At 41.3% G+C, this 25,768-nt stretch overlaps 1 protein-coding gene and 1 long non-coding RNA gene across 5 annotated transcripts in view; one reads left to right on the forward strand and one right to left on the reverse strand.

The window, feature by feature from the left end:
- MAGI3 (membrane associated guanylate kinase, WW and PDZ domain containing 3) overlaps positions 1-16,247 on the reverse strand; it is a 237,126-nt gene extending 220,879 nt beyond the window's left edge. For 3 of the 4 annotated variants that reach the window (XM_064588608.1, XM_064588607.1, XM_064588611.1), the window contains exon 1: positions 15,431-16,244. In XM_064588608.1, coding sequence (XP_064444678.1) covers positions 15,431-15,746 — 316 coding nt within the window. In that variant the 5' untranslated portion in view covers positions 15,747-16,244. Of the gene's footprint in view, positions 1-15,430 lie in introns of all 4 variants that reach the window. The other variant, XM_064588609.1, reaches the window with a different exon arrangement.
- A 133-nt stretch (positions 16,248-16,380) lies between these two features.
- On the forward strand, positions 16,381-24,081 carry LOC135364134 (uncharacterized). Its single transcript, XR_010410782.1, has 3 exons — positions 16,381-16,903; positions 17,990-19,909; positions 21,117-24,081. It is a non-coding gene; the product is annotated as an uncharacterized LOC135364134 (long non-coding RNA).
- The last annotated feature ends 1,687 nt before the right edge of the window (positions 24,082-25,768 follow it).

Below are 25,768 nucleotides of genomic sequence, written 5' to 3' on the forward strand. Positions count from 1 at the left end.
GACCTCCTGGGAGATAGGACAATCCGCCAGGGGAAGTGAAGGAACACTGCAATTGGCTGACAGGATCCCTCCAAGGTCAGTTTTTTCTTTGGAAAGCAGAGACGCGTGGGAGAAGCAATCAGAGTAAAGAGAAAACAAAACTGGAGAGATGAGCAGAGAGCGAGCAGCTGATCAGAGGCAGCTGAGGAGGCTGAGGCGGTGAGCTCCAGATACTAGTGTGTACCTCAGCAGTTCCTAAAAGCATAGGCTGGAGCTGCAGGAGAAGAGAGATGCTACCTGTGCCCCAGGACTCTAGCTTTTGGGGCTTAGGGCATTTATACAGGAGCAAGCTAGTCTATGCACAAGCAACTGTAATAGTCTGTGCTATGCTTATACATGAAAAATGCCACAGAATAAAATGTATATATTTAGGCATCCCTTAGTGGAGATTTCAATCTTATTCTACTATAGAATCTACTTGGGGGAGGGATGTGGACCATAAACTACAAGGTACGAATGCCTCTCTCTGGAAGTTCCCACATATCACACTGCTCCTGCCCTTCTTGACCTTCTTTACTTCCATCTCCATCCCAGAAAATCGGAACCCAAACTTTCAACAGACCATTCCCTCTTCGTGAGTAAAGCCACAGAAACATAAATAAATAAAATACCATAAAATTCCAGAGGGTTCTATTAAGGTCAATGACACAGAGGAATTCACAATTTCACATAATTCCAAGAACAGGGAATAAAACAGGGCTGCAACTCCTGGAGGCTGGAGCTGTAGGATGATTCCAGAATGATTCTGGACCTTGGAAAGAGGAGTTTGTGGCCCTTCTCTCTGGTGGTCTTCTAGGAAGCTCCCTCGGCCCTACAGCATGTGTCAATTGCTTCTGCTCACTCATGGTTTCTTCTCCCAGAATTTTAGTTTGTACATGGTTTAGAACGGCCTTTCCAACCTTAATTCTCCCTCCCCACCTCACAACTGGTGGTGTGTTTTGTAAATGCTAACAACTCCCACCACAGCCATGACTGACAGGGAAAACAGGGCTGGGGAGATAACCTATTATACAGCATTTCTGCCACTCAGAACAGATGTAAAGAGACCCAAGAGAATAGAGAGTAGTAAAAATGTACAAGAATAATTAGGAAAGGGCATGGAATCTTAAAGAAAGAAAAGAAAAAAGGAAAGGAAAGGAAAGATCAAACTCACAGAAGCAGAGCAGACTGGTGGTTGCCAGGGGCCAGGGTGGGGGGAAGGGGAGAGGTTGGTAAAAGGCTAACATGAATTACGTCTGAGGATCTAATGTATAACATGATGACTACAGTTGATAATACTATATTGCATAACCAAAATATGCTAACTTAAGTGTTCTCATCAAAATAAGAAATACCATAAAATTCCAGAGTGTTCTATTAAGGTTGGTAACACATAGGAAGGTGTTATGTATATCAAATTAGCATACTGTATACTTTAAGTATATTACAATTTTGTCAGTTGTACCTCAATAGAGCTGAAAATAATAAGGAAATCACTAACCTTGAGTATTAAGTACCTTTGTTTTGTTTTTTGTTTGTTTGTTTTATTTGACAGAGAAAGACACAGCGAGAGAAGGAACACAAGCAGGGGGAGTGGGAGAGGGAGAAGCAGGCTCCCCCCGAAGCAGGGAGCCCGATGTGGGGCTCAATCCCAGGACCCTGGGATCATGACCTGAGCCGAAGGCAGACGCTTAAGGACTGAGCCACCCAGGCGCCCCAAGTACCTTTGTTTTTAACATAATTTGCTTAATTGTAATTTTAGGCAACTTAATGTTTTCAAATGGCTGTGTTGGACAACTAACTCGCTCAATTCCTGAACATTTAACCATCAGCCTCAAGAAAGAGTGCAGCCAACTCCAGTGCTTCACTGCAAAACCTCTCAGCTGAAGTCCCTACCCCTAACTGGAAATACTTTCCTTTTTGTCTTAGTCAAATCCCCAGGAAAGATTCTCACTGGCCCCATTCATCTTTCAAAATCACAGAAATCACAGGTTGCTGACCAGCTTACAAATTGGTTGTTTTAGCAAAGGTGCTCCTCCTGCCCTGGATGCCGGCAGCTTGTAGGGAAGGTTGAGATGAAGTGATAGAAAACACAGATGTCTCAGCAGCAGGGACAGGAGGTAGGACAGACGTAAGCTAGTACCAAGATAGAGATGTTAAAAATCCATCAGCCCTGTGATCATTCCAGCTACAGGCCATTTCAAAAAGACAAGTGCACAGAAATGACAGTAAGTTATCAGGGAAAGGATTAAATTATATTTAAATACTATCTTTAATTAGATGAGCATGTGGGGGTGCCTGGGTGGCTCAGTCGTTAAGCGTCTGCCTTCGGCTCAGGTCATGATCTCAGGGTCCTGGGATCCAGCCACATCAGGCTCTTGCTCGGTGGGGGGCCTGCTTCTCCCTCTCCCTCTGCTACTCCCCCTGCTTGTGCTCCCTCTCTTGTGCTGAGTCAAATAAATAAAATCTTTAAAAAAAAAAGAAGAAGAAGAAGAAGATGAGCGTGTGGGAAAGGGTCAGCAGGCACTCAGCATCCACCTGCTTACAGTATGCCTTCCTGAAATGCAGAGGTTGGAAAACTAAAAACTGTATTTCCCAGGTTCCTTTACAGCTAGTATTTGGGATGAAAATTCAGTTCCACCATATAAGATGCAGGACACAAAACATGGAAGGCAGAAGTGAAGCGGAGCTCCATCAGCCTATGGCTTTTAGCGGTCTTCAGCCAGCAAAGGAGGCCACAGGCCGGTCAGAATCCAGTCTCCAGCTTTGGGGCTGTCAAGGGACAGCGGCAGCAGCTGGTCGGTAGCTCAGAGGCATCAAGAAGCTGTCACAGCACGGCCAGACACTCTCTCCCAGACTTCAAGCAGCTCTGAGGGCCACAGCAGGGGCTGTCACAAGGGCCGTGGTATTTTCCTGCCTTCGCTGCAGTGACAGCCTCCTGATTGCCACTTTCCTGACAGTGGCAGAGGGGGCAGCTCCCATGGCCTTTTGTTCCAAGGTGTCCTAGCAGTCATTCTCAGAGTCCTGGCCTACAGCCCAGCTCTCCAGCCCTCTCCAAGATTCCCTAAGCAGCTAATTCCCTGTATTACACCCCTTTCTGTTTCCTGCACTTAACCCCACTGATACTACAAGAGTCTGGTAGATTGACTGCAGACAGATCTTTCCAGGTCTACGCTGAGACACACACAAAGGGCCCAAGCAAGACGTTGCTATTCCCATTAGTCATACCTCATGAAAAGAGTCTCCCCAGAACTGCCACCTAACCCGCCCTTCTTCAGTGTTGCCTCACCCCGGTCAGTAACTTCTCTGCTGTGGCCAGCTCTCTGTGGCCCGAGACACCTACTTGTCCCGTACCCAGCAGGAGCACAGCCCCCCTTCTCAGTCACATCTGCCATCATTAGAGCCACACAAGCTCAAGGACCCGGAGCCAAAAGTGCCCTTGACGGTTCATCTACCGCATCCCTGAGCAGTCCCTAGCTTTAAAACTCCTCTTCCCCCATTGCATCCCCTAGTTAGGCCGAGGGGGAAAAATAAAAGTAGAGCTGGCTCAAATTCAGACTTGCGCCACGGCCCCACCGAGAAGGGCGAGAAGGGCAATAGCATATGTCTGCCATACAGAGCACCTGTTCGGAAGGATTCTACCGAAAGCACTGCGAAGAATCTTTCTGATGGGAGAAATAATTTTTCAAAGCTAAAACACCTAACAAGAACCCAATACTTAGATGTACAGCTGTTACACCAGCTAACAGTTTTCTGACTATTTAGATCTTAACCATAAGCTACCGCGTTAGGTAAGGCTACAAATGTCCTGGAAGCCTGTGGCATATAATGATCAAAATTCTTTTGTGTGTTCCAACCCCTGCATTATTACTACTGTCTCTAGCAATGCACATGCATGCTGATGGCCTAACAGACCGCGTCTGGCCTGTGGTACTTCATTGCAAAGCAACACAGATTTCATAAAGAGACAGAATATGTTTAACGGGTTACTTCTCTTTTTCACCAACTGCACTACAATTTCCTTCAGAAAACCTTATGCCAGAAACCAAAACAATAAAAGCAAGCAGAGTTCCAGTCCACACTCTGCCAGCTTTGTGCTAGGACTCTGAGCAGAGTTACCTGCCCATGCTAAGCCTCAATTCATTTATCTGCAGAGTAAGGGTATTAGTTGCATTGCTGTGGTTCCTTCCAGTTCAATGACTGACTTTAAGCCCAAACAGAAACCATAACAGCACAAACACTTAAAGAAATAAGAGGTGCCAACACTCCACAAACTGCTTTAACAGCCTCTTCAATGGCGCCACCTTACCATGTAGTACTTGAGGCCGGGAAGAAGAGATCTACTTGAACACAATGGGTTATTCTTCCATCTAGCTTGGCTACATTTTATTAAAAAGCAAAGTATACTTTGAACAGAGGCTTCAGACTTAGGAAAAAATTCCTAGTTCCAAAATTTATTCATTCTTACATTCATACGAACATTTTTAGGCCACCTGTCCCAAGATAAGCGTGCTAACAAACACCTTCCTGATGAGTCAATTATAGAGTGAGTGGACAGGAAATATGAGAACAACGTATTATTTACAGTATCAAGTATACAATTTTCCCAAGTATATTTACCCTCAGAGTATCCAGGCTTTTACAGAGAACGGCTGGAAACATTCTCTTACCAAAGGTGGCAAGAATTAATGCTAACTTTCTGTTTGATGGGTAATTCGTAAGTCCTCCATCGGGCAGTTCAGCTACACAGATTGAGCTGCACTGCCACAAACTTTGTTTAGAAACAGAGCCAAGCAAGGAAGCTTTTATTTTAAGTACTCGCCCAATGTTTTACTGCATTTAACACCCACTCAAACAGTTCAGAATTGTGGGGGTTTTTCCTTTTAATAGAGAAAAAGGAAGTAAGGCAGATTTTTCAGACACAAAGAAATAATATTCTATCTGGAAAGCGAAGAAAGAAGACTCAAAGCTGCTTCAGTTCACAGTCCTCCAGGTGAGTCTGTGACCTTTGGGGTTCCAGACCTTGGTTTTCTCATGCGTAAAAGGGAGAGGATAAGGCCTGACTCATGGAGAATGACAACATATAAATTTCTTTACAGGAATACATGTATGCCAACATATACATCGTTATAAACCAAATGAGATGGGTGTATAATGTACAGACATATGACTGTTACTCAGTAAATGGCAGCTAGTATTATCGAGACAAGTCCCCAAGTCAGAATATTTCTATTACACTCAGAGCAAGGTTGCCAACTTAAGAGTCACCGCCAAAGGAAAGCTGATGTGTCATTTCATTCACCAGTATTTCACTATGAGATAGCTCTAGCTGGCAATTCTAAATCTAAGGAAGTTAAATTTTTAAGTAGTCTGGACATTCTAACTAAAAACACTGAAACTCGTGAAAAGTATCCTTGGCTAAAATTAATAATATTTTAACAAAATGTCCTTTTGCCCAAAGCTACAGAAGTGGGATAAGATATAGTTCTGTGAGCAGAAGTAAGGAAATGGTATTATTTTAACAGCTTTCATGGCTTAATTAATCAATGTATGGAATTAATACTGGAGAACTCTAATAATATAGGCTTCTGCAATAGAAGCAGTGATTTTCCAAATATGGCTTAAAGACGTCCCAAGACAGACATACACTAATCTAAAAATACAAAGTCATGCTATGATTTTTGATGAATCACACCCAATTCCATGAATGTTGGCTTTAATGTACAAGAGCATATTTACCAATAATTTAACAATATTTAACGTTCACTAATGATACAAACTACCAGACAACACTGAGCCAAACTGCAAAACTCCTACCATGCATGTCATACATAAACTGAAGATTGATATTAAACTTGTTTTCATGGTACTGAAGTTGAAGATACTCATCTGGTAATCAAGAATATAAAAACAGTGTGAAAAGATATTCAGAGTACCCACCCCTCTCAACCCTCCACCTCTACTCCAAGTACCTTCCTCCAGTGGAGGCAGGAAAAAACAAAGGTGGTCAGATTTTATCCTACAGTGTCTGCCAAATTACTTTTTAGGTGATTAAATAGATACCACATTACACACTTAAACAGTGTTTCAAAGAGTCAGTGAAGTCGTTTCTTTATGTTTGACTTCTATGAGATCATGGTTAAAAGGTATTATTAGAGAACGCTTAGAAATAATGCAATAAAAATGCAGCCTCAATTTATATTTAAAAAGACCATTGTCTGAAAAGCAAAACATCCTGGAGGCACCTGGGTGGCTGAGGTGAGCCTCAGACTCTTGATCTTAGCTCAGGTCTCAGGGTAGAGTGTTCAAGCCCCACATTGGGCTCCACGATGGGCATGGAGCCTATTTTTAATTAATTAATTAATTAATAAACAGCAAAACATCCTGGAAAGCAATTATTTTAGAATTTCATCTTCAAAATGGTACAAGAATGTAAAATTCAAAAAACTGCACTAACTAGATCAATAATCAGTTTCTCAAAGCCAAAGATAATTAAATGATCCTCCAAAGTATCCTATCCACCTAAGAACAAGCAGCACTGACTTAGAGAATCTTGATGTTAAAAAATACTGAAAAACTGGGGTGCCTGGGTGGCTCAGTTGGTTAAGCGACTGCCTTCAGCTCAGGTCATGATCCTGGAGTCCCGGGATCGAGTCCCACATTGGGCTCCCTGCTCAGCAGGGAGTCTGCTTCTCCCTCTGACCCTCCTCCCTCTCAGGCTCTCTGTCTCTCATTGTCTCTCTCGCAAATAAATAAAATCTTAAAAAAAAAACAAAACAAAACTGAAAAACCACAAGCAGTACTTTTTAATTGCACACATTAAAAAATTGAGATGTTGATATCTTTTAAGATTTATTTGAGAGAGAACACATGCAAACACACATGTGCAGGGAGAGGGGAGAAGCAGAGGGAGAAGGAGACAGAGAATCTCAAGCAGACTCCCTGCTGAGTAAAGAGCCTGACGCAGGGCTCGATCCTACGACCCTGAGAGATCATAACCTGAACAGAAATCAAGAGTTGGATAAGCTTAACCAACTGAGCCACCCAGGCGCCCCAAGAGAAAAGCATTTAGATAAAAGCAGCCTTTAGATTAAAAACTTCAAAAACTATATTACTTAAGTAAACTATTTAAGTAAAATCAGTGCCTCAGTTTTGGTCTATAGTCAATATCTGGTTTTTAAAAAATGATAGCTTTATGACAACTGTGTACTGCTGTTGGCTTCAAAGCAGGAGAGATTAAATGTTTTAAAAGAGGCCATTTCCCGTAGTGTTGTCTCCCCAGCATCTCATCTTTTGAGGAACTACCCATCCCTTATCTCCTGGGGTTCTAGGACAGTTATAAATCACACTGTGCTTTCTATACCCAACTGCAAGAGTAGACATGTCACTCAGGCCTGGCCAATCATGATACCTCACTGCCCTCTCTTTACAACTGGTCCAAGAGATGGGCACAAAGTCCCCACGTGAAATTTCATTATTGGATTCCAGAACAAAGATGAGAGGCTTTAAGGACTCCGTGTGACTTGGGGGTTCAGAGCTACCTTTCTTGCTACACTGAGAACTGAGCTGAAAAAGAAGTCAACTCAGAGGAAAAGAGCCAAGTGATAGTCCCAATAACCATCACTTGAGAGCATGAATATAGCTGTTATAGCCCTAGGTGTGGGTTTTCATGTATGTAAGCCAATAAACTTCCTAGCCTAGATTAACCTCAGTAGTTCCTGTCACTTGCTACGGAATCCTTACAAACATAGAAACTGACATGTGAATTAGGATGGTTTTTTTTTCCCTTCCTGATGAGATCTGACCTACATTATCACCAGATACCTGTTGCAAACTAGATAACCACATCCAAAGAGTAATAGATCTCTAGGGCTACTCCATTAAAGGGGATTTTTTTTAGTATTTTATTAAAGGGAAAAAAGCCATTTTCACTTAACTCTCTTTGATGAAGGTCAGAAATAAAGCATTTATTAATAAATACTTCCTTTTTCCCTGCCTTTCAGAGTATTTTCATTCCATAAAACTACTTCTGTTAAATGTCATCATGTGGATATAAATAACCCCATTGGGGGGGGGGGCGCCTGAGTGGCTCTGTTGGTTAAGTGTCCAACTCGATTTTGGCTCAGGTCATGATCTCAGGGTCGTGAGATTGAGCTCCGCATCAGGCTCAGCACTCAGCAAGGAGTCTGCTTGAGATTTTCTCTCTCTCCCTCTCCATCTGCCCCTCCCCCCTGCTCACACTCTCTCTCTTTCTCTCTCTAAAATAAATAAATAAATTCCTTAAAAGGAAAACAAAAATATTTTTCATAGTCACATATAATTCCCAATCAGAACAACAAATGAGAAACAGGGTACCTGCTCACAAACTTCCTGGAAGCAAGAAAAATAATTATGTGTTTAAAACTATCTCAAAAAAAAAAAATAGCAAAGAACCTAAGATACTGGAAAGTTTTAATTAAGTAGATCAGTTACTGTTCATAATGCATACCCAAGACAAGGACAGCCTCCAAAGAGAATAGATGCTAATTTTAATAAATTTGAAGCAAAATTTCCTTCCAATTTGCATTCCATAATATTTTTTAAAACCCTAAACTCCAAATACATTATAGCAAAAAGTTTAACCCTCTATATTTCTGAGTCTCTAAAACAATTATCTCCAGCATAAGTATTACTAAAACAAGGTACCTTACAATTTACGAGCACCATCTGTCCTTTCTCAGCTATTACAAGTCAAATTATGGTCCTCAAAATGTAATTCATGCTCCCCTGGCCATGAGGGGATGACTGAAATTGGGGGGGGCAGGCAAAACAGCTCCTGGGAAACACTGCAGAGTAACTGCATCAGGACACACTGCTAAGGCTGGGGGTGAGGGGGTGGGGATGAAAATATAATGGTGCTACCCTTTTCTTGGAAGCTAGTCAACTGCGACTTTAACAAAAGAGAAGGGGGAGGTAAGGTGGAAATCTATTTTCCATTTCTCTTTTTACTAGACTAGCAAATTGCATTTTCCTATAAAATTGGCTAGGCTTCCAAGGCAACACAAGAAAGCCTATTACCATAAAGCACAGTACTACTAGTAATATTTCAGCTACATTATGGGTTAAATAAAAATACTCATTACGAGTTGAATAAGGCTGAAGGTAGAAATGGCATTAGGCACTTTACTAGCATTATTTCTAGAAGAAAAAACATTTCAAGTCCCAATTAAAAAAAAAAACTTTATATAAGACGATTCATATTAGAACTACCTACATATTTAAACAATTATTCTCCATTTTCCAATTATTCTATAATGCGGATTTTCTGCATTTATACAAAATAAGGTTTTACACACATATACACACACGATAGAGATGGGAGTATACTGAAGACCTATCTGTATTGAACACTCTTTTTTTTTTTTTAAGATTTTTTATTTATTTGACAGAGAGAGACACAGCAAGAGAGGGAACACAAGCAGGGGGAGTGGGAGAGGGAGAAGCAGGCTTCCTGCCGAGCAGGGAGCCCGACGCGGGGCTCGATCCCAGGACCCCGGGATCATGACCTGAGCCAAAGGCAGACACTTAACAACTGAGCCACCCAGGCGCCCTTGTATTGAACACTCTTGCCCCACGTTTTTCCTCCTCCTTTCTTATATACTACTGAGAGGATACTAACTTCACTCAACCAAAACCTATCCATCTGTCAAAGCCAGGCTCAGTTCAAAATTCTTCACAGTTCTCTCCTCAGCTAGCCAAGGCAGAAAATCAGGGCACCAGGCAAGGACCCTAACAAGACACAAAAAGGAATGAAAGCTTTCTTTCACCTCATGGGCACATTTAACTTGTACAGATTCACTATGCACACCCAGATGAGGATAATTTCTTAAAATTAAAAGATGGGTTTTATTTAAAAAACAAAAACAAAAAAAAACTCTCTTTAAAGCAAGCAAACTATTTCATCTGGTGTTCAACCAAAACATAGCAATTGGTTCCAACATAGGGGGGTAAAGAGGCAAAAAGAACTCGTCCTAGAAATGGCACAATATAAACAGAATTTATAAAATACATTGTGAATAAAACACAGATATAATGCATTTTAAGGGCAATTTAACTAAAGGTTATTCAAAAGATAATTGTATTTATATTTGATCTCCCTCTTTTTGTAATGACTTGGAAACCCAAATCCTCTCTAAGAAGTAGTTCCACACCATTTTTTTAGAACATTTATGCTTGGCAACCAGTTAGTCTAGTCTAGCTTCCACCAAAATTCATACTCAAACTTACCTAAAGAGTTTAAGTACTAGAAGAGTGAAAAAGGTAAAACTCTTACTACAGGTATTCTTTACCAATGAAACCTTAAGCTCCCATTAAAGTGTGAGTTTCCTGAAGACAGATAATTTGATTCATTTTTTTATCTGTTTTTATATTGCCAGTGCTAACTCACATTGGTACACCACCAAATGGTTGTTGAGGGAATGAATGTGTGCCAGTAATCGAACTTTTTGTTTTCTCTTTATAAAATAAAATAAGCCACCTTTTGGGGGAAACATTCTAAATAATATTCTTTCAAGGAGAAGAGCAACTCCTCCCACAAACACATCTCTCATAACACTAGCCTCTGAGCCACTGAAAATCTTACCCTTAGGAGCAGTTTTAAATAAAGGGCATTCATTCTCTCTGCCAAAATGTAGTACTGTAAGGAAATTATTTCTCAAAAATTCAGAGGGGAAACAAAACTGCTTAATTAATTAAAAGGGTCACAGTTCTAGTCTTCAATACCAAAACACTTATCCTCTGTCAAATCACAAACAACCAAAAACTGACTTAGGAATTGGCAGAGTTTGGAATTGGTAACTAATACAGAAGTGGTTCATAAAAATGAAATTCTCCTACAACACACTCCCCAAACTCCTAAGTGCTCACAAAATTTATAAAGCACTTAGAGGTTATATAGTAAAGATATTATATGAAACTATTCACCTAAGATTATGCACTGACTTCACAAGTCAGATACTGGAGCAAATGTAGATTTGTTTTACCATCAATTTACAGAAATTAGAGACCAAGAAACACACACACACTGAAATTTGTCTCTTATAAGAGGTTTTATAAAGTACCTCCCAGGATCTCAGAGGAAAGACAATTATATTCCCCAGGAACACAGTTATGTTCCATGAAAATCAGTTTTAGCATTCAGCTGAATAAAATAAAAATGATCTGAAAACTGAAAAGGGCCAATTATTAAGTGTTTCTTCTGCCTCTATGACATAAGCCCATTATTCACATGAACTGAAGGTGTCAATGAATGGAGTCCAGAACCTGAAGTTACTTGAGTTACTTGAGACCAATTTTAGACCCAAAAAATTGCTACCAAATTTTAAGAGGACAGGAAAGTTTCCAATTTAAGGTTTATCAAAATTTAATGTGTTTTCCCTAACAAAGATGCTGCCTCACCCCATCTCTAGTTTCTATTGTTAAAAAAGAAGTTTTTGTATTGGAAACCTAGGAGGCTAGCAATTAAACTCTAATTCCTCTCACCCTTCCCTTCTTCAAATATGACAACCACCTAAACAAAACTCACAAGTTCCAAATTATCCATTAAACCAAAAAGACAAAAAGACCCAAGAGTTAAAAGAAAGGGGTAAAGTTATTCATTATTGGCATAATATAAACACCCTTACTTAAAAGCTTCTAGTAATGTTTCTTCACCAATGGCGAATGGATTTCTAGGAATGTGCTCATTTTAACAAAATTCCCCTATAAGTCGGATGTCTCAAAGAGTCAGTGGCAAACTTTGACCTACGATTAACTGGCATTAAACAAGATCTATTTCAAATTAGTTTTTGTTTAAACAGTAACATTGTTCCTCATGATTTTCATCTCTAGATACAGTAGTGGACTTAAGGTAGTTGAAAGCACTGTGTGCATAATAATGCAGTAGCCAATGGTTTCATGTTCTTAATGTATCAATACTTAATCTCTGGAATACAATCCACATAATTTGCCACCACTGATATATGTGTTTTAAAGTATATGAAGAAGTGAATATGCCATAAAAGTCTGTGCATTCATAGACTTTTAGAATTTTAGAACAAAATTAACTACTTCTATCATTAACCAGAAAAGAAATTGCTTAAAAATATGCTCTGAAATAAAATCAAAGAAACTAATCTAGGTCACAGGACTAGATCATGAAACAATTTCATCAGAGGTCCAAAGTTTAACTTCCTTTACTACTGTGAAACTACAAAGATCAAATTCAATTGAAAACTTTTTTCTCTGCAGATAAAAGAAAGAAAGAAAGAAAGAAAGAAAGAAAGAAAGAAAGAAAGAAAGAAAGAAAGAAAGAGAGAGAGAGAAAGAAGGAAGGAAGGAAGAAAAAAGGCAGGGTTGTACTTAAGAAACAGGTGACCAGTTGCACCAAGGACTAGGTAGAACTAAAGACTGTCCTCGAAGCAGGAATGTACTGACTGCTATGTATTATGTGAATACTAAGTAAGAATAAGATTCCAGTAAGAAATTCCCTAATTCTCTCAAGAAAAAGAAAACCTCCCATATTTTAAAGAGGTTTTGTTGTTGTTGTTGTTGTTGTTGTAATCTTTAATGGAATTTGCAAGTAAGAAAAAAAAAGTACTAAAGCCCAAATCAAAGCTGAAGACAGTCACTGCCAGAGAGAACCTTCCTTAAGTCATCCGGGTGTTGATGCTGGCTTTGGCTGAGCTCCCCTTAGCATGTACTAGACAAAAAAGGAGAAAGCTAGAAAGGATCCATACTCATCCTTTTGCCATGGACTTTGTCAGAAGACAATGAATGCGAGATCATTCCACACTAATATTACATCCTACAGAAATGTTAAATATACTCTTGCACTGTACTAGTTTCTAAATGATGTTATGAATATAGTTTTACAAAGAGTTACTAATCAAGACAAGAGACAGTGAAAAGTACACTTTACAATTCCTTATTGAAATGGAAAATCCATTTCACTCACAAAGCTTAGATAAAATAAAAAAAAGCAATGTGCAGAGCAAATTCCTTTTTAAATTTCCTTACTTCGAATTTTCATACTTTTCAAATTTAAGCCTAACAGTATGGAATCCTGCCTCCTCCGGAGATGATATTTATGCTGTTTTTAATCACACCCAAAGTTCTAGGAATAACCTCTTCTAGTTCCTTAATTTCTAATATTTGAAGTCTTGGGCTTAACCAGCAAAAATCTTGCTATTTTATAACAAATGTTGTTTAAGCAAAGCCATTTAAGAAAGCCATTTCACGTAATGCTTAACATGAGGCTATTAAGAAACTAAGAATACTATTCTTTGAGAAATTAATAACTTTAAATTACAACTTACTTAGAAATGAGAACAATAATCTTAGAGGACACATAGTGGTATCCTTTAGAAATTACTGAAGCAGAGCATATCTTTAAAAAAAATAAGTGTAGTATTCAGAACTTTTATTATTAATGATCAGAAAATATGCTAAACCCATTAATATAAATTATTCCTTTTTTTTTTTTTTGGCTAAACATTTAAAGTAGGAAAGTACCTGCACTTGTCAAGAGGGAAAAATTTTATTACTACAAAAATGTCAACTACATTCTGGGGCATATGATGTTTATTCAACACAGCTAATCTATATTACTGAATACACTCTAAACTTCGAATTATTTTCTTAAATTTGATATAAACGTTGAGAAAATATATAACATGCAGATCAGACTAATATTAAAGATCTCCCCAGTCTTCTAAAAGAATCACAATACTTTGAGGATGTATCGACTTCCTCAACCTATTAAATCTTAAATTATTTTTGAAAATAACAGTTACATTCTCATTTATGCCCCCAACTAATCAAAACAAAACACAATGATGCAGATGTTCTCATTATTCCCTGACTCAGGGGATTTGAACTAAATGGCACCTACACCAGTAAACCGTGTATTATATAGTTTTTTTGCATATTACAGACAGTGCCTGACTCGCTAAATTACAGCCCCCAAAACCTTTCCTCCACCTTTCACATATGGCTCTGAAAGTTTGAGTTAAGAATTTCTTAATTTGCAAAACTATACAGAAAAAGATGTTTAAAGTCTACCAAAGTTTTTTATATTAGCAATAAAAAAGAAAACCTTACATAAACTGTAAGCTTAAAATGAATATGATGAAACAGACCACATGAAGAAAATTTTAAGACTGTAGAGACATGTGTGTGTGTATACACCTACAATACTCACACATACGTATACTGCACCACAAACCATCAGTCCCCGTTAAGCCCAAGGACTATGAAAGAGAAATTTCCAAAGTGAGCTGCTGAGAAAGAAAAAACACTGTGAGGGAGAGAACATGTTAAATTTTTCTCCCGAATTTTCTAGCATTTTGCAGTGAAGGGATGGACTGATCGTTCCAGCCCAAGTCACAACTAAACAGCATTATATTCTGATGCACTATATATTCAGTAAGCACACTCAGCGAAACTAGTTTGATTTCTAATAACGTTGTTATAATTCTCTCTCCTACAAGCATCTCAGAAAACAGAGCCACCTTCTAACCAATGCTGAACCGACCAACAATGCTGTAGATAACAAATACATAAGAACCATTGCATACTATCAGATTTCACTGTACGCAGTCTGATCAATGCTCTGAAACATAAACGTAACGTGCTTTGCAGTAGATTTGACTTGCATAAAAGACACCAGGGCAACGGGGGTCCGTTTTACCCACCACTTCTACAAAATGTGTGTAAAATCAAAGATTTATAAAAGATTTTACTCCGAAGAGACACCTAGGTCTTCTTCCGAAGCCCAGACTAACAGCTCCCGGCAAGAACACACTACTCGGCCACATATATTGTACAGCATCGATACCCAGACACCTGAAACCATCTGAACTGAGTTAGGCTGTCAGCTCCAAGGTGTTGCTAGCGTGCAAGCAACACTGAAGCAGCTAAGCCCTCCTAGGTACACTAGGTGGTAACCTTGGCACCAAGTGCCTCAGTAGTACAAAACCTCTCTCCCTATTAGAAAATGCGTAAGACTGTTCCAAAGAATATGCTACAATCGTGAGAACCTTCTCCACAAAGGGGAGCAGCTGAAAAGGCTGGTTTTTTCTGTTTGTTTTTGTTTTTTTTTTCTCTCCGGTCAGAAACTCTCGGTAGGAGACGGGGCTACAAATCTAAGAAACCCAGCTTCTGGTTGCAATACTATGACAGCTTGCAGAGCAGCCCCGCCAAACCAGAGCTCAGTTTTCCTATCAGCAAAATGGGACTCACCACCGCCACCCCTCCCCCTCGCCAGGGAGTCCGGCGCACCCTGGAAGTCTAAGATTACCCAGGGCGATAAGCGATGAGGAGTGGCCGCCGCTCCCAGGACGCCCACCCCGACTTCCCCCACAAACCCCGAGACAGAAAGGCAGGGCCGGCGTACCTGGCTTCACAGTCTTGAGACGGATGGGCTCTCGGAAGTGGCGGATGACAGCCAGGGTGTCCCGGTTGGTGAGCCCGCTGACAGGCGTCCCGTTCACCTCCAGCAGCACATCCCCAGGGCTGGGCGCCTTGCCCGAGACGACGCAGCAGGTGCCCCCGCCGGGCTCCTCCCGGAGCCGCCCCAGGTAAGGGAACTCGCCGCGCTCCGCGCCGCCCCGGATCTCGGCGCCCAAGTCGCCCGGGGGCCCGGCCCAGGACACCGCGCACTCCTGCACCTTGCTGAGCCAGTGCTTCTTCTTCTTCAGCGTCTTCGACATCCCGAACCCCGCTGCACCATGGGGGAGACCCCGCGCGGGCGGCGGGGGCGCCGCTCCGGCCCCCTCTCAGCCTGGGGGCCCGGCGGCCCGTGCAGCCCAGCGAGGGGGCCTCGATGCTCCGGCGCCCCCACCCCCGACCGCAGCCCGCTGGGGCCGGGCTGCTCCAAGCCCCGAGACGCCCCTCGGACGCCCCTCCCGGCTGCGCTCCCCGGGGCTGCCGGGCTCCGCGAGGACCACCCCGGGCTAGGCTGAAGAAAGGAGAGGGGAACTGTCCCCGGGCAGCTCCTTTCGGGCGGGGTCACGGCCGCCGGCTGGCCCCCGGGCTCCTCGCCGGAGCGGCGGGAAAGACAGAAGCAGGGGGGCGGGGAGGTGAACAGGGAAGAGCCGGAACGGGAAAAATCCGTCGGGGACGCGCAGAAGCGCGCGAAGACCCGTCGCAGGATCGATCGCGGCTGCTGCGGAGCTGGAGCGCGGAGACCAACGCCTGCCCAAGCTGCCAGGAAACTGCCGCTTTCAAACCCGCCGCAACCTCCTCCGCCTCCCTCTTCCCTTCCCCCCCGCCCTCGCCCATCCCTCATCCAGAGCCCCGCCCCCTCCTGCCGCGCGGCGCCCGGCGCGCTGCCGTCACAGGCCAGGCGCTTGGGAACGAGCCCCAGCACTCGTCTCCCTCGCCGGGGATTGGCCCCCAGCGGGTAGGGGGCGGATCCTCGGCGAGAGTGAGGACCACCTATTGGTCGGTGGGAGTGGAGAAGGCGGGCACTAGGATGAGTGAAGTTTAAAGAGGGTGGAAAAAAGAAGTTTGAAGAGTGAGCGAGGCCAAAGGGAGGGGCAGGGGAATGGAACCGGCCACACATCGCAGGGCCGAGAGAGGCCCTCCTTACCGCGGCTGGAGCCAAGCGAAAACTCGGACACGGAAGAGCGGAGAGAACTCCGAGGTGGAGGCGTGGCTGGAGAGCCGGGCGGAGCAGGGGGTGGAGCCCCGGAGCCTGCACGGGGCGCTTCCAGGAGAGGGTGTACTTTGGAGGGGAGACGACGAGCCGAGTCTACTGCCCGAGGTGGCGGGCTCTCCAGGATGGCCTGTCACAACCGATCAATTGATGTTTCTTGTTCGTTCACTCACACATTCAGCAAATGTTATTGGACGCCCATGATGGAAGGTAAGATAGAGTCCTGCACACTGCTGTGCGACCTGGGGCAAATTAGACAACCTCTCTGAGCCGCTGCATCTTGGGCTGAAAAGTGGAGATAATTATACCCCTCCAAGCAGTTGTGAAGATTTCATGAGGTACATATAAAATATCTGCGCAGTACCTCACAGAAGGTGGGTGCTTACCTTTTGGTAGCTGGTGATGTTAACGATGACTTTATGTCAGAAATTGTGCTAGGTACTGGGTTTCAAAGATGAAGAAAACAGCCGTCAAGGAGGTCAGAGTCTAGTGGGAGAGACTGACAAGTTCACAGACTGCCTGAGATGAGGTAGGGTGATGTGGAGGTAGAAGGTAGGATTAGAACTAGCCCAGGAACCAGCAGACCTGCATGCTACTTACTTGCTGTTTGACCTTGGCCAAATCTCAGCTTCAAGTTTATTCATCTGTGAAAGAGGTGGAGGGAGGACTAACATTGAATAAAGAACATCTTAGGTCCCTTCCAGCACTACTTTTTCAAAAACTCTTGAGCATTCTGTCTTCCCTCACTTGACTCACACTCTCCCAGTCTTTTTGGCTTTTAAAAATCTTATCCATTCTCAGTCCAAATGCCATCTCTTCCAGGTAGCCTTTGATTTCTTGTCCTCCAAGTAGAAACTTTTCTTGAGCTATGATACTTTGTCTTACTTTTTCAGAGTGACTCCTAATTATATAGTCTCCTGTCTCCCTTTAATGGTTGAGGAAAGCCCTTATTTACACTATGAATAACTCCACGGCATCTCATCATGTATAAGATAGAGGGGACCAAGTTTCAACCACTGCAGTGATTTTGTTCACACCATTGTATCAGTCAGAGCCTAGCAGGAAACAAATGGTACTTTGCAAAGATGTGGGCAGGCTGTGGGAAACCACAAGGGTAGTGTGGAACCCTAGGGCTACAAGCTCCTAGGTCTGTAGAAGGGGAGGGAACCAAAATTCAGCACCAGAAAGGCAGCCGGACAGGAGCCTGTGAACTTCAGTCAAGGGATGCAGTCAGCCTAAGTAATTGTCCAAGGAGAAAGCTGGGGGATTTATATCTCACTCACCCCCCTCTTCCAGTCTCCTGCTGGTACATCCCGGTGGCCAAATCCAACCAGAAGCCAGAGGGCAAGAGAACCCTTTGCTGCAGTCCATCTCAGTCAGTCACACAGAGAAGAGGAAACCCTGCATCTGGAGAGAAAAGGGGGAAATATCCAGCACAGACATGTGGATTGCTCCGATTTACCCAGATCTGAGGCAAAGCTGGAATATTTTTTTCTGAAGTATTACCTACACTAACAGATTCCTGGATGAGATCTTGATAACCTCCACATCATCTGCTTTCACAGCACCTCTGAGAAATGTCTTTTCCTGCCCAGATTGTATCCATTAGGATACTTTTGGCCACAAGGAACAAAATATGTAATAGCTTAAAGTATAAGGTCATTTATTCTATCTTTAACACAAGGTTCAGATGTTAAGTAGTCCCAGGGTTAGTTCAGCACCACAATCATGTCACTAAGGACCCAAGTTCTTTTTGTGCCTGCTCTCTACCATCATATGCATGTTGGCTTCTATCTCCAGGATTATCACCTCTTGATTGCAATGTGGCTGCCACAGCTCCAGATAGGACATCCTCAGAGGTCACTGTACAAGCAGGAAGGGAAGGAAAGGCAGTGCTGCTCCCATTTTTATGAAGGAGAATAACCTTTCCCAGACAGTAACCCCCACCCCAACCAGTAGAATCTCCCTTATTGGCCAGAAAACGGTCACATGCCCACTGCAGCCCAGTGGCAAAAAGAAAATGAGATTGCCACAGTTCATTAAATTGATCATGAGTCACCCCAAACAAAATAGGGGTTCTGTTTGAGAGGAGAAAGAATAGGTGTCAAGTAGGTACCCAATAGTGTGTGCCACATGCCTCAACCAAGAAGTTATCTTGACTCTTGGGCAGAAAACTGCAGTGATTAGGATCTTGAGCTCTGGAGTCAGACTGCAAATCCCAGTTTTTCTACTACTAGCTTTGTAATCTTGAGAAAACTACTTAACCTTACCTAAACTCCATTTCCTCATCCATGAAAGGGGCATAATAACAATCTTAGCTAGGTTGTTGTGCAAACTGAATGGAGCTATTTGAGTCAAGAAAGCACTTAACATATGGTCTAGCATAAAAGCAAACATTCAATAAATTAGTTTGTGCTAGTTATATTTATGACAAGGCAAAAAACATTGTTCATCACCTTTGTAACTCTCTAAGTATTAAATTCACCCATCTTAGTAAGCCTAGGTTCCATTTTTTAAAAATTCTAGAAATAAGCTGCCGATGCCAGTGAATTAATTCTGGTAGGATATTATTCTGGAAATTACTGCATAATTAAAAGAGTCACATTACGAGTGTCTATCTGTAAAATGGTACCTAAGCAAATAATCAAATTGTATCTATGTTTATCACTGCTTCCTAGACTTAATAGTTGGATAAAAATAGTTATGATTTCCACTGGGGAGTATTAATAACTCAAACAATATGGAAACTGGTTTAACAAAAAGAAGGGATACTGTTGAATTTGATGATCTCCAAGGTTTCTTTGAGCTACTTCTAACCATCCATAAGTTAAACATAGATATGTTTCAAGATGCTGCATACCACAGGAGTTAGGTCCCAAGATGGCTGTAGAGATGCCAACACAAGTATCATAATGTCTAAAGGCAGAAAGGGGGGAAGTGGTTGTCTCCTTTCCCCATTTCTTTTTCAGAAATCAAGGAAACCTCTCCACAAAGGCTCCAGGCAAGTCTCTCCCTCCAGCTTATTGGGCAGAACTTTCCCAAATGCCCTTTCCTACACCGAAGGTACAAAGAGTGATGAAATACCCTTACCCATTTTCACCCTCTGGTGCTCAAAAGGAGATCCAGTGTCTTATAAACTGCACGGCTGCACAATATCTGAACTTGGGGGGGGGGGGTCTCTTCTCAAATATGAAGAAGGAAAGACTGGGCTTTTAGGTAAGCAATCCACAGTGTCCTCCACAAAGAGACTGCATTGATTTGCTTCTAGTATATATTTCTTCTGACAAGGTGGGGAATTGGTTTTGTCTTATGATATTGTGCAGAGTGCTCCTAATGAGAGTTAAATAAACCCTTCTACTTCGAAAACTTCAGAATGGCAGGTATAAATTGCCAATTTTTCTGAAATGACCCATGCTCGCTTACTCCTCTGTACAATCAGAGGTGCCTTGTATGGTGGTACGGTTTGTGTGCTGACAGCTCTGGGGCCATCACTCACATCGGCGTCCGTGTGGATCATGCCCCTGGAGTCGTGCATGGCTTGGTGCCAAAGCAAGGCACGTGTAGGGAGAAGTGTTCAATTTTATTTATTTCTATACTCTCAATTGTTTCTTTTATAAAAACTTGAATCTCTAGTAATAGTAAATCAAATCATTATTGAGATGAAGTCATTCTCAAGTATTGGTGGTGGCAGAGGGTGGGGGAGAAGTAGAGTATACAGATAAAACAAATATTTGCCTTCCCTGCAGAATAGAACAACATTCATCCTGTTTTTCTTCCCACAGATTATATAATAAAATTATCTTGAATTTTAAAAATTCTGGTCACCGAAATCTTTCATGTTTGGACAAAAATGTCCATATTTACTGGTATTATGGAAATGATATATTAATAACCTAACCAAATTCAGTATTAATGTTCTATTCTATCTTTACATTTTATTAGCATTTTTATTTGCCTAGGTCTATGGGCTAATTTGTATGCTAATGCTAAAATATGCTCAATTACAAAAGCAGTTACATGGAAGATTTTACTTCCGTGAAACAAACTAATTTATTGTCTAAAATCTGTACTACTATGTCTCATACATAAACGTGCATTTTTGGCCACGGGCACACTTACCTGCAAATGACCAAATGAATCCAGCCCAAATTCACAGAACAATAGAAACATTCAAAACCAAGTGCAGTGCCAACATGCTTTGAAAGGGGGGTTAGTTAAGCAGTCAGATGTCAAGTTCATCTAACAAGGCAGGACAAAGAGAACATTGAATGAAATAGAAAATACCAAAATACCTATCTTTCAACTTTCAGCTTAAATACAATCTCCTACTCAAGGCCAGCCTTTATTTCCTGTAGCTAGATGTCAGTTCTTCCTTCTCCAGAACTACCAGCATGTTACCTCTATGTGTTTTGTTTTCCAACAGACCTCAAGATCCTTGAGAGCAGTGTCAATCTCGGATTCATTTGTGCATCCCCCATTGGTCTGGGTACTTTGTCTTTAGTAGAGTTATACACATTCATTCAAAAAACAGAGAGTACCCATTATAAACAGGCATTGTTTTAGGTGTTGGTTTACGGCAATGAACAGACTTACAAGGTCCCTCGTTTCATGGGGAAGAAGACAGTGCAGGGGAAGAAGAAGTTTTCCTCCACCCTGTTAGGGTCCCTGGCTGGGTCTGAAAATTCAACTGACAAAGACACATTAACAGGAGAAAAGCACACAACTTTATTTAATATAAGTTTTATGTGACACAGGAGCCTTCATAAAGGAAATAAAGACCAGAAGAAATTATTAAACCTGAGTGGTTTTTGATGAAGAGTTGAAAGTCATGGAAAGATGTGATAGGGCAAAGAATATGAGCTGAGAGTAGTAAACCCAGGAAACTCAGCAAATTCTGTTCGCTCAGATTCTTGTTGATATCTCTCCATCTTGGATATCTGGATGCTCCTTTTTACTCCAGGTATGGAGAGGGCACCTCTCCTATGAGGGTCTTATGATCTGCTTCAGAGAAGAAGGGCAGGGAGAAGGTCAGACAGACTGCTTCTCCTATTTTCTCAAACTGCTTCAGTTTAAAATATTCAATACGCCAGGCTGCCATATTTTAGGGTATCACATCCTGAACTCCATCAACAGCAAGCCCAAAGCAAGTAAATGATCAAGAAAATTTCCAGTAGTAATAGTACTGTAATTAAAATAGATGAAACAGAATGAAATGATGGGTATTTAGGAGAAGACACAGGTTACATCAGATGGAAATCATGGAGCAGATCTGCTTGCGAAGGTGACAGTTTTGCTGAGACATGAATGACAAGGAAGAGGGAGCCAAGTGAAGCCTGGAGACCTGAACACTCCAGGCCAACAAAGAGACCTCAGACACTGTGAAATTTTTAGGAGAGGAGTGGTAGAATCTGATTGACATTTTAGACTGATAGTTCTGATGGCTCCATGGAGAAGGAAGAGGGTGACAGTGGAATCAGGGAAGCCAGATAAAAACCTGGAACAGGAACCCACTGAGAAAGCTCAGTGCCATGGACCAGGGTAGAAACAAAATGAAAATTTATCAAGTGCACTGTGGAAATCAGAAATTATAGTTTTAATTTCTGAGACTGATCACAGTTAAAGAAATATGTTACAGTTGTATTTAATGAGAAGCTTTGTGAAATGTAACTGCTTTGTTGAAATGTCCCTTCCCAGTAAGAGGAACTTAGAAAATAAAAAGTGGGGAAAATATTTAATTAAGTTTAAATTTATACAGGTTCTTTCTTTTGCTGTGTTTATTGAGTAGCACGCCTGGAGAGACGAAACGCTACGTTCAAGGTTTTTCTTTAATCTTTTAAGAAAGTAACATCTACTTGAAGTATACAGTGACCTTAAAGTTTGTGAAACAACATACTGTTCTTTTAATCTACAGGATGTGTTGTTTTAAGAAGTAGAATTTGTTTCCAGACTTATAAAGGAACTCACAAACTTTGTTTTTAAAGAGCTTCACTACCATACAAAATCTTTAGTTTTGTTGACTAGTTGGAAAACTTCAGGCCCTTGAGTCTTTTCACTGCAGATTAGATGTAAATAAACAGTGCCTTTCATGAATTCTAATACAAAGCATGATGTGAAGCTCCCTTTCTTCAACAGAAGGAAAATTCTCATTTATTTGGCTAAACTTAGGTGAAGTGTTTCCAAACGCACACTCCCAAATTTCACAGTAAAAATGATTGGAAACACACCACATGAGCTTAAAATAAAACACACCCCATTCAAAGTCCGGGTACTGTGTGCCTTTCTTAACATTTAACAAGAGTATCTAAAGTCTATATTTTGCATTCAAAAATGGAGTGTGACCTTGTTGGATTTGGAGTGAAGGAGAAGAGGAGCTGAATTTTGTTCCAGAAGCAGGGCAACATTCTAGATAAAGTGGGTTCTGAGGAGGTGCTTCTGTGCTTTAGAACCTAATCTTGGCACATTTAAATATATAATAACTGTTTGCTAAGAGTTGATCCTAGAAGTTTTCATCACAAGAAAAAGAAAATTGTAACTATGTGTGGTGCTGGATGTTAGCTAGACTTATTGCGGTGATCATTTTGCAATACATACGCATATCAAATTATTATGTTGTACACCTGAAACTGTTGTATGACAATTACATCTCAAGTAAATCAATGTAAACAAATACTGTCTGTTCACAGTTTGATAGGCATAAATAGGAAAAACAGAGTAACTGATTATATCAATAGCAAACCTTCGGAACCATTAAGACGATCATTACATGGTTAATTTTCAAGGCATTCTTTTCAACTGTGGAGTGTTTGAGAATGTTGAGATTAAAAAATTTCAAATTGCAAGCTACTATGGACTGAATTGTATCTGCCCCAAATTTGTATGTTGAAGCCCTAACCCCCCAGTGTGACTGTATTTGGAGACAGGACCTATAAGGAGGGAATTGAGCTTAAATAAGGTCACAAGTGTGGGGCCCTACTTCAGTAGGATTAATGGCCTCTTCAGAAGAGCGATCTCTCCTCTGCTTCCCCACAGCAAGGAGGAGGCAGGCTGAAAGTCAGGAAGAGAGAAGAGAGTTCTCACCGGAAACCAACCATGCTGACACCCTGCTCTCCGACTTCCAGTCCCTAGAACTATGAGAAAATTAATTTATTTTGTTTAAGTCACCAATCTATGGTATTTTGTTATGGCAGCAGAGCTGGCTTAGACATATGCAATCACAGTGATCCTTTAAAAAAAAAAATAAGGGGCGCCTAGGTAGCTCAGTCCTTAAGCGTCTGCCTTTGGCTCAGGTCATGATCCCAGGGTCCTGGGATCCAGCCCCACGTCCAGCTCCCTGCTCAGCGGGGAGCCTGCTTCTCCCTCTCCCTCTCCCCCTGCTTGTGTTCCCTCTCTCTGTCAAATAAATAAATAAAATCTTTTAAAAAAATAAACAAGATGTTACTCCTTGCTCAATACCAATTGTATCCCCATTTTACTCAGAGTAAAAAAAAAAAAAAAAAAGCCATTGTTCCTACAATGACCAACAGAACCACCATCATCCAGTTACTTCTCTGATCTCTTTTCCTACTGCCCCCTACCGACCCACTTGTCTCCACTCCAACTATGCTGGCCTTGCAAATCTTTCAACATGCTGGACATGCTCTCACCTCAGCTCTCCCCCTGCCTAGAGTGCCCTTCCACCAGATACCTGTGTGGCTCATTCTCTCGCCTCCATTTGGCATTGGCTCAAATGTCACTTCTCAGTGTGCTCTACTTTACCTTCCTATCTAAAAATGAACATCCTCTTAACTCTTAGAACTCCTCACTCTGCTCTATCTTTTCTTTCCTTTGTCCACAGCACTTACCACTTTGTTATAAACATAATAATTATATATTATTTTTTCTCTGTTTTGACCTTTGAATGTAAGTTCCAGGAAAACAGAAATCTTTGTTTTGTTCACTAATTTATCCCGGGTGCCTAGAATAGCACCTAGCTTATAGTAGGATCTCAATAAGTACTTGTCTGCTCGAGTACTTATATATTAAATATACTAGATCACTTAATCTTCATAATAATTTTAAAACAGCAATTCAATTTTTGTAATAATCTGTGAGGCAGCTATCATCATATTCCCATATACTAGTGAGTCAGAAAGGTTATTCTGGGCACCCCCACGTTTCTCCACATTAAGTGTGAGTCAAAACTTGAACTCAGATATTTTTATTCCATATCTAGCCTCTTTCCTTTGCCATGGTGGTCATTCTAAGACATTTTCACAGTGGAACAAAATGTCAAAATACTCAAATTAAGAAATCATGGTCTATTACAATTGCATCAGAATGATTAAAATGAAAAAGACTGACCCTATTAAGTGTTGGGGAAAAAAAAAAAAACGTAGACATGTGGACATTCTCATACACTCCAGTGAGAATGTAAATTGGTTCAACCACTTTGGGAAATTGGCCGTTTCTACTAAAGTTAGCAAATGTATGTGCTAGGATCCAACAGTTCTACTCCTGGATACATACCCAACAGAAATGAATACTTATGTCCTCCAAATGATCTATACAAGAATTATTCATAATAGCCCCCAAACTGGAAACAACCCAAATGTCCATTAAGATTAGAATAGCTACATAAATCTCGGTACAGTCTTAGAATGCTAGACAACACTATAAGGATAAAACTCACCTGCACACAGCAAAATGGACGAATGTCGCAGCCATAATTTTAAGCAAAAGAAGCCAGACACAAAATTACATACTATCAGATTCCATTGATAAGAATTTCAAGAATAGGTCAAACTAATACATGGTGATAAAACTCAGAATTATGATTACCTTTGAGAGAGTACTGACTGAAGTGAGCACAGAAGACCTTCTGAGGCCCTGGCAATGTTCTACATCTTAATATGGGTAGTCCTTTAAAGACTTATCAACATATGTAGAAATCAATCTAGCTGTATACTTAAGATTATACACCTTACCATATAAGTTACCTACCAATAAACAAGTTTTTTGTTTGTTTGTTTTGTTTTTTTTAAAGATTTTATTTATTTATTTGACAGAGAGAGACACAGCGAGAGAGGCAACACAAGC

Source organism: Mirounga angustirostris, unplaced genomic scaffold (assembly GCF_029215605.1).
Source record: "Mirounga angustirostris isolate CCGP_5_RB_7025 unplaced genomic scaffold, mMirAng1.0.hap1 SCAF_4, whole genome shotgun sequence".
Taxonomy (NCBI): Eukaryota; Metazoa; Chordata; class Mammalia; order Carnivora; family Phocidae; genus Mirounga; species Mirounga angustirostris.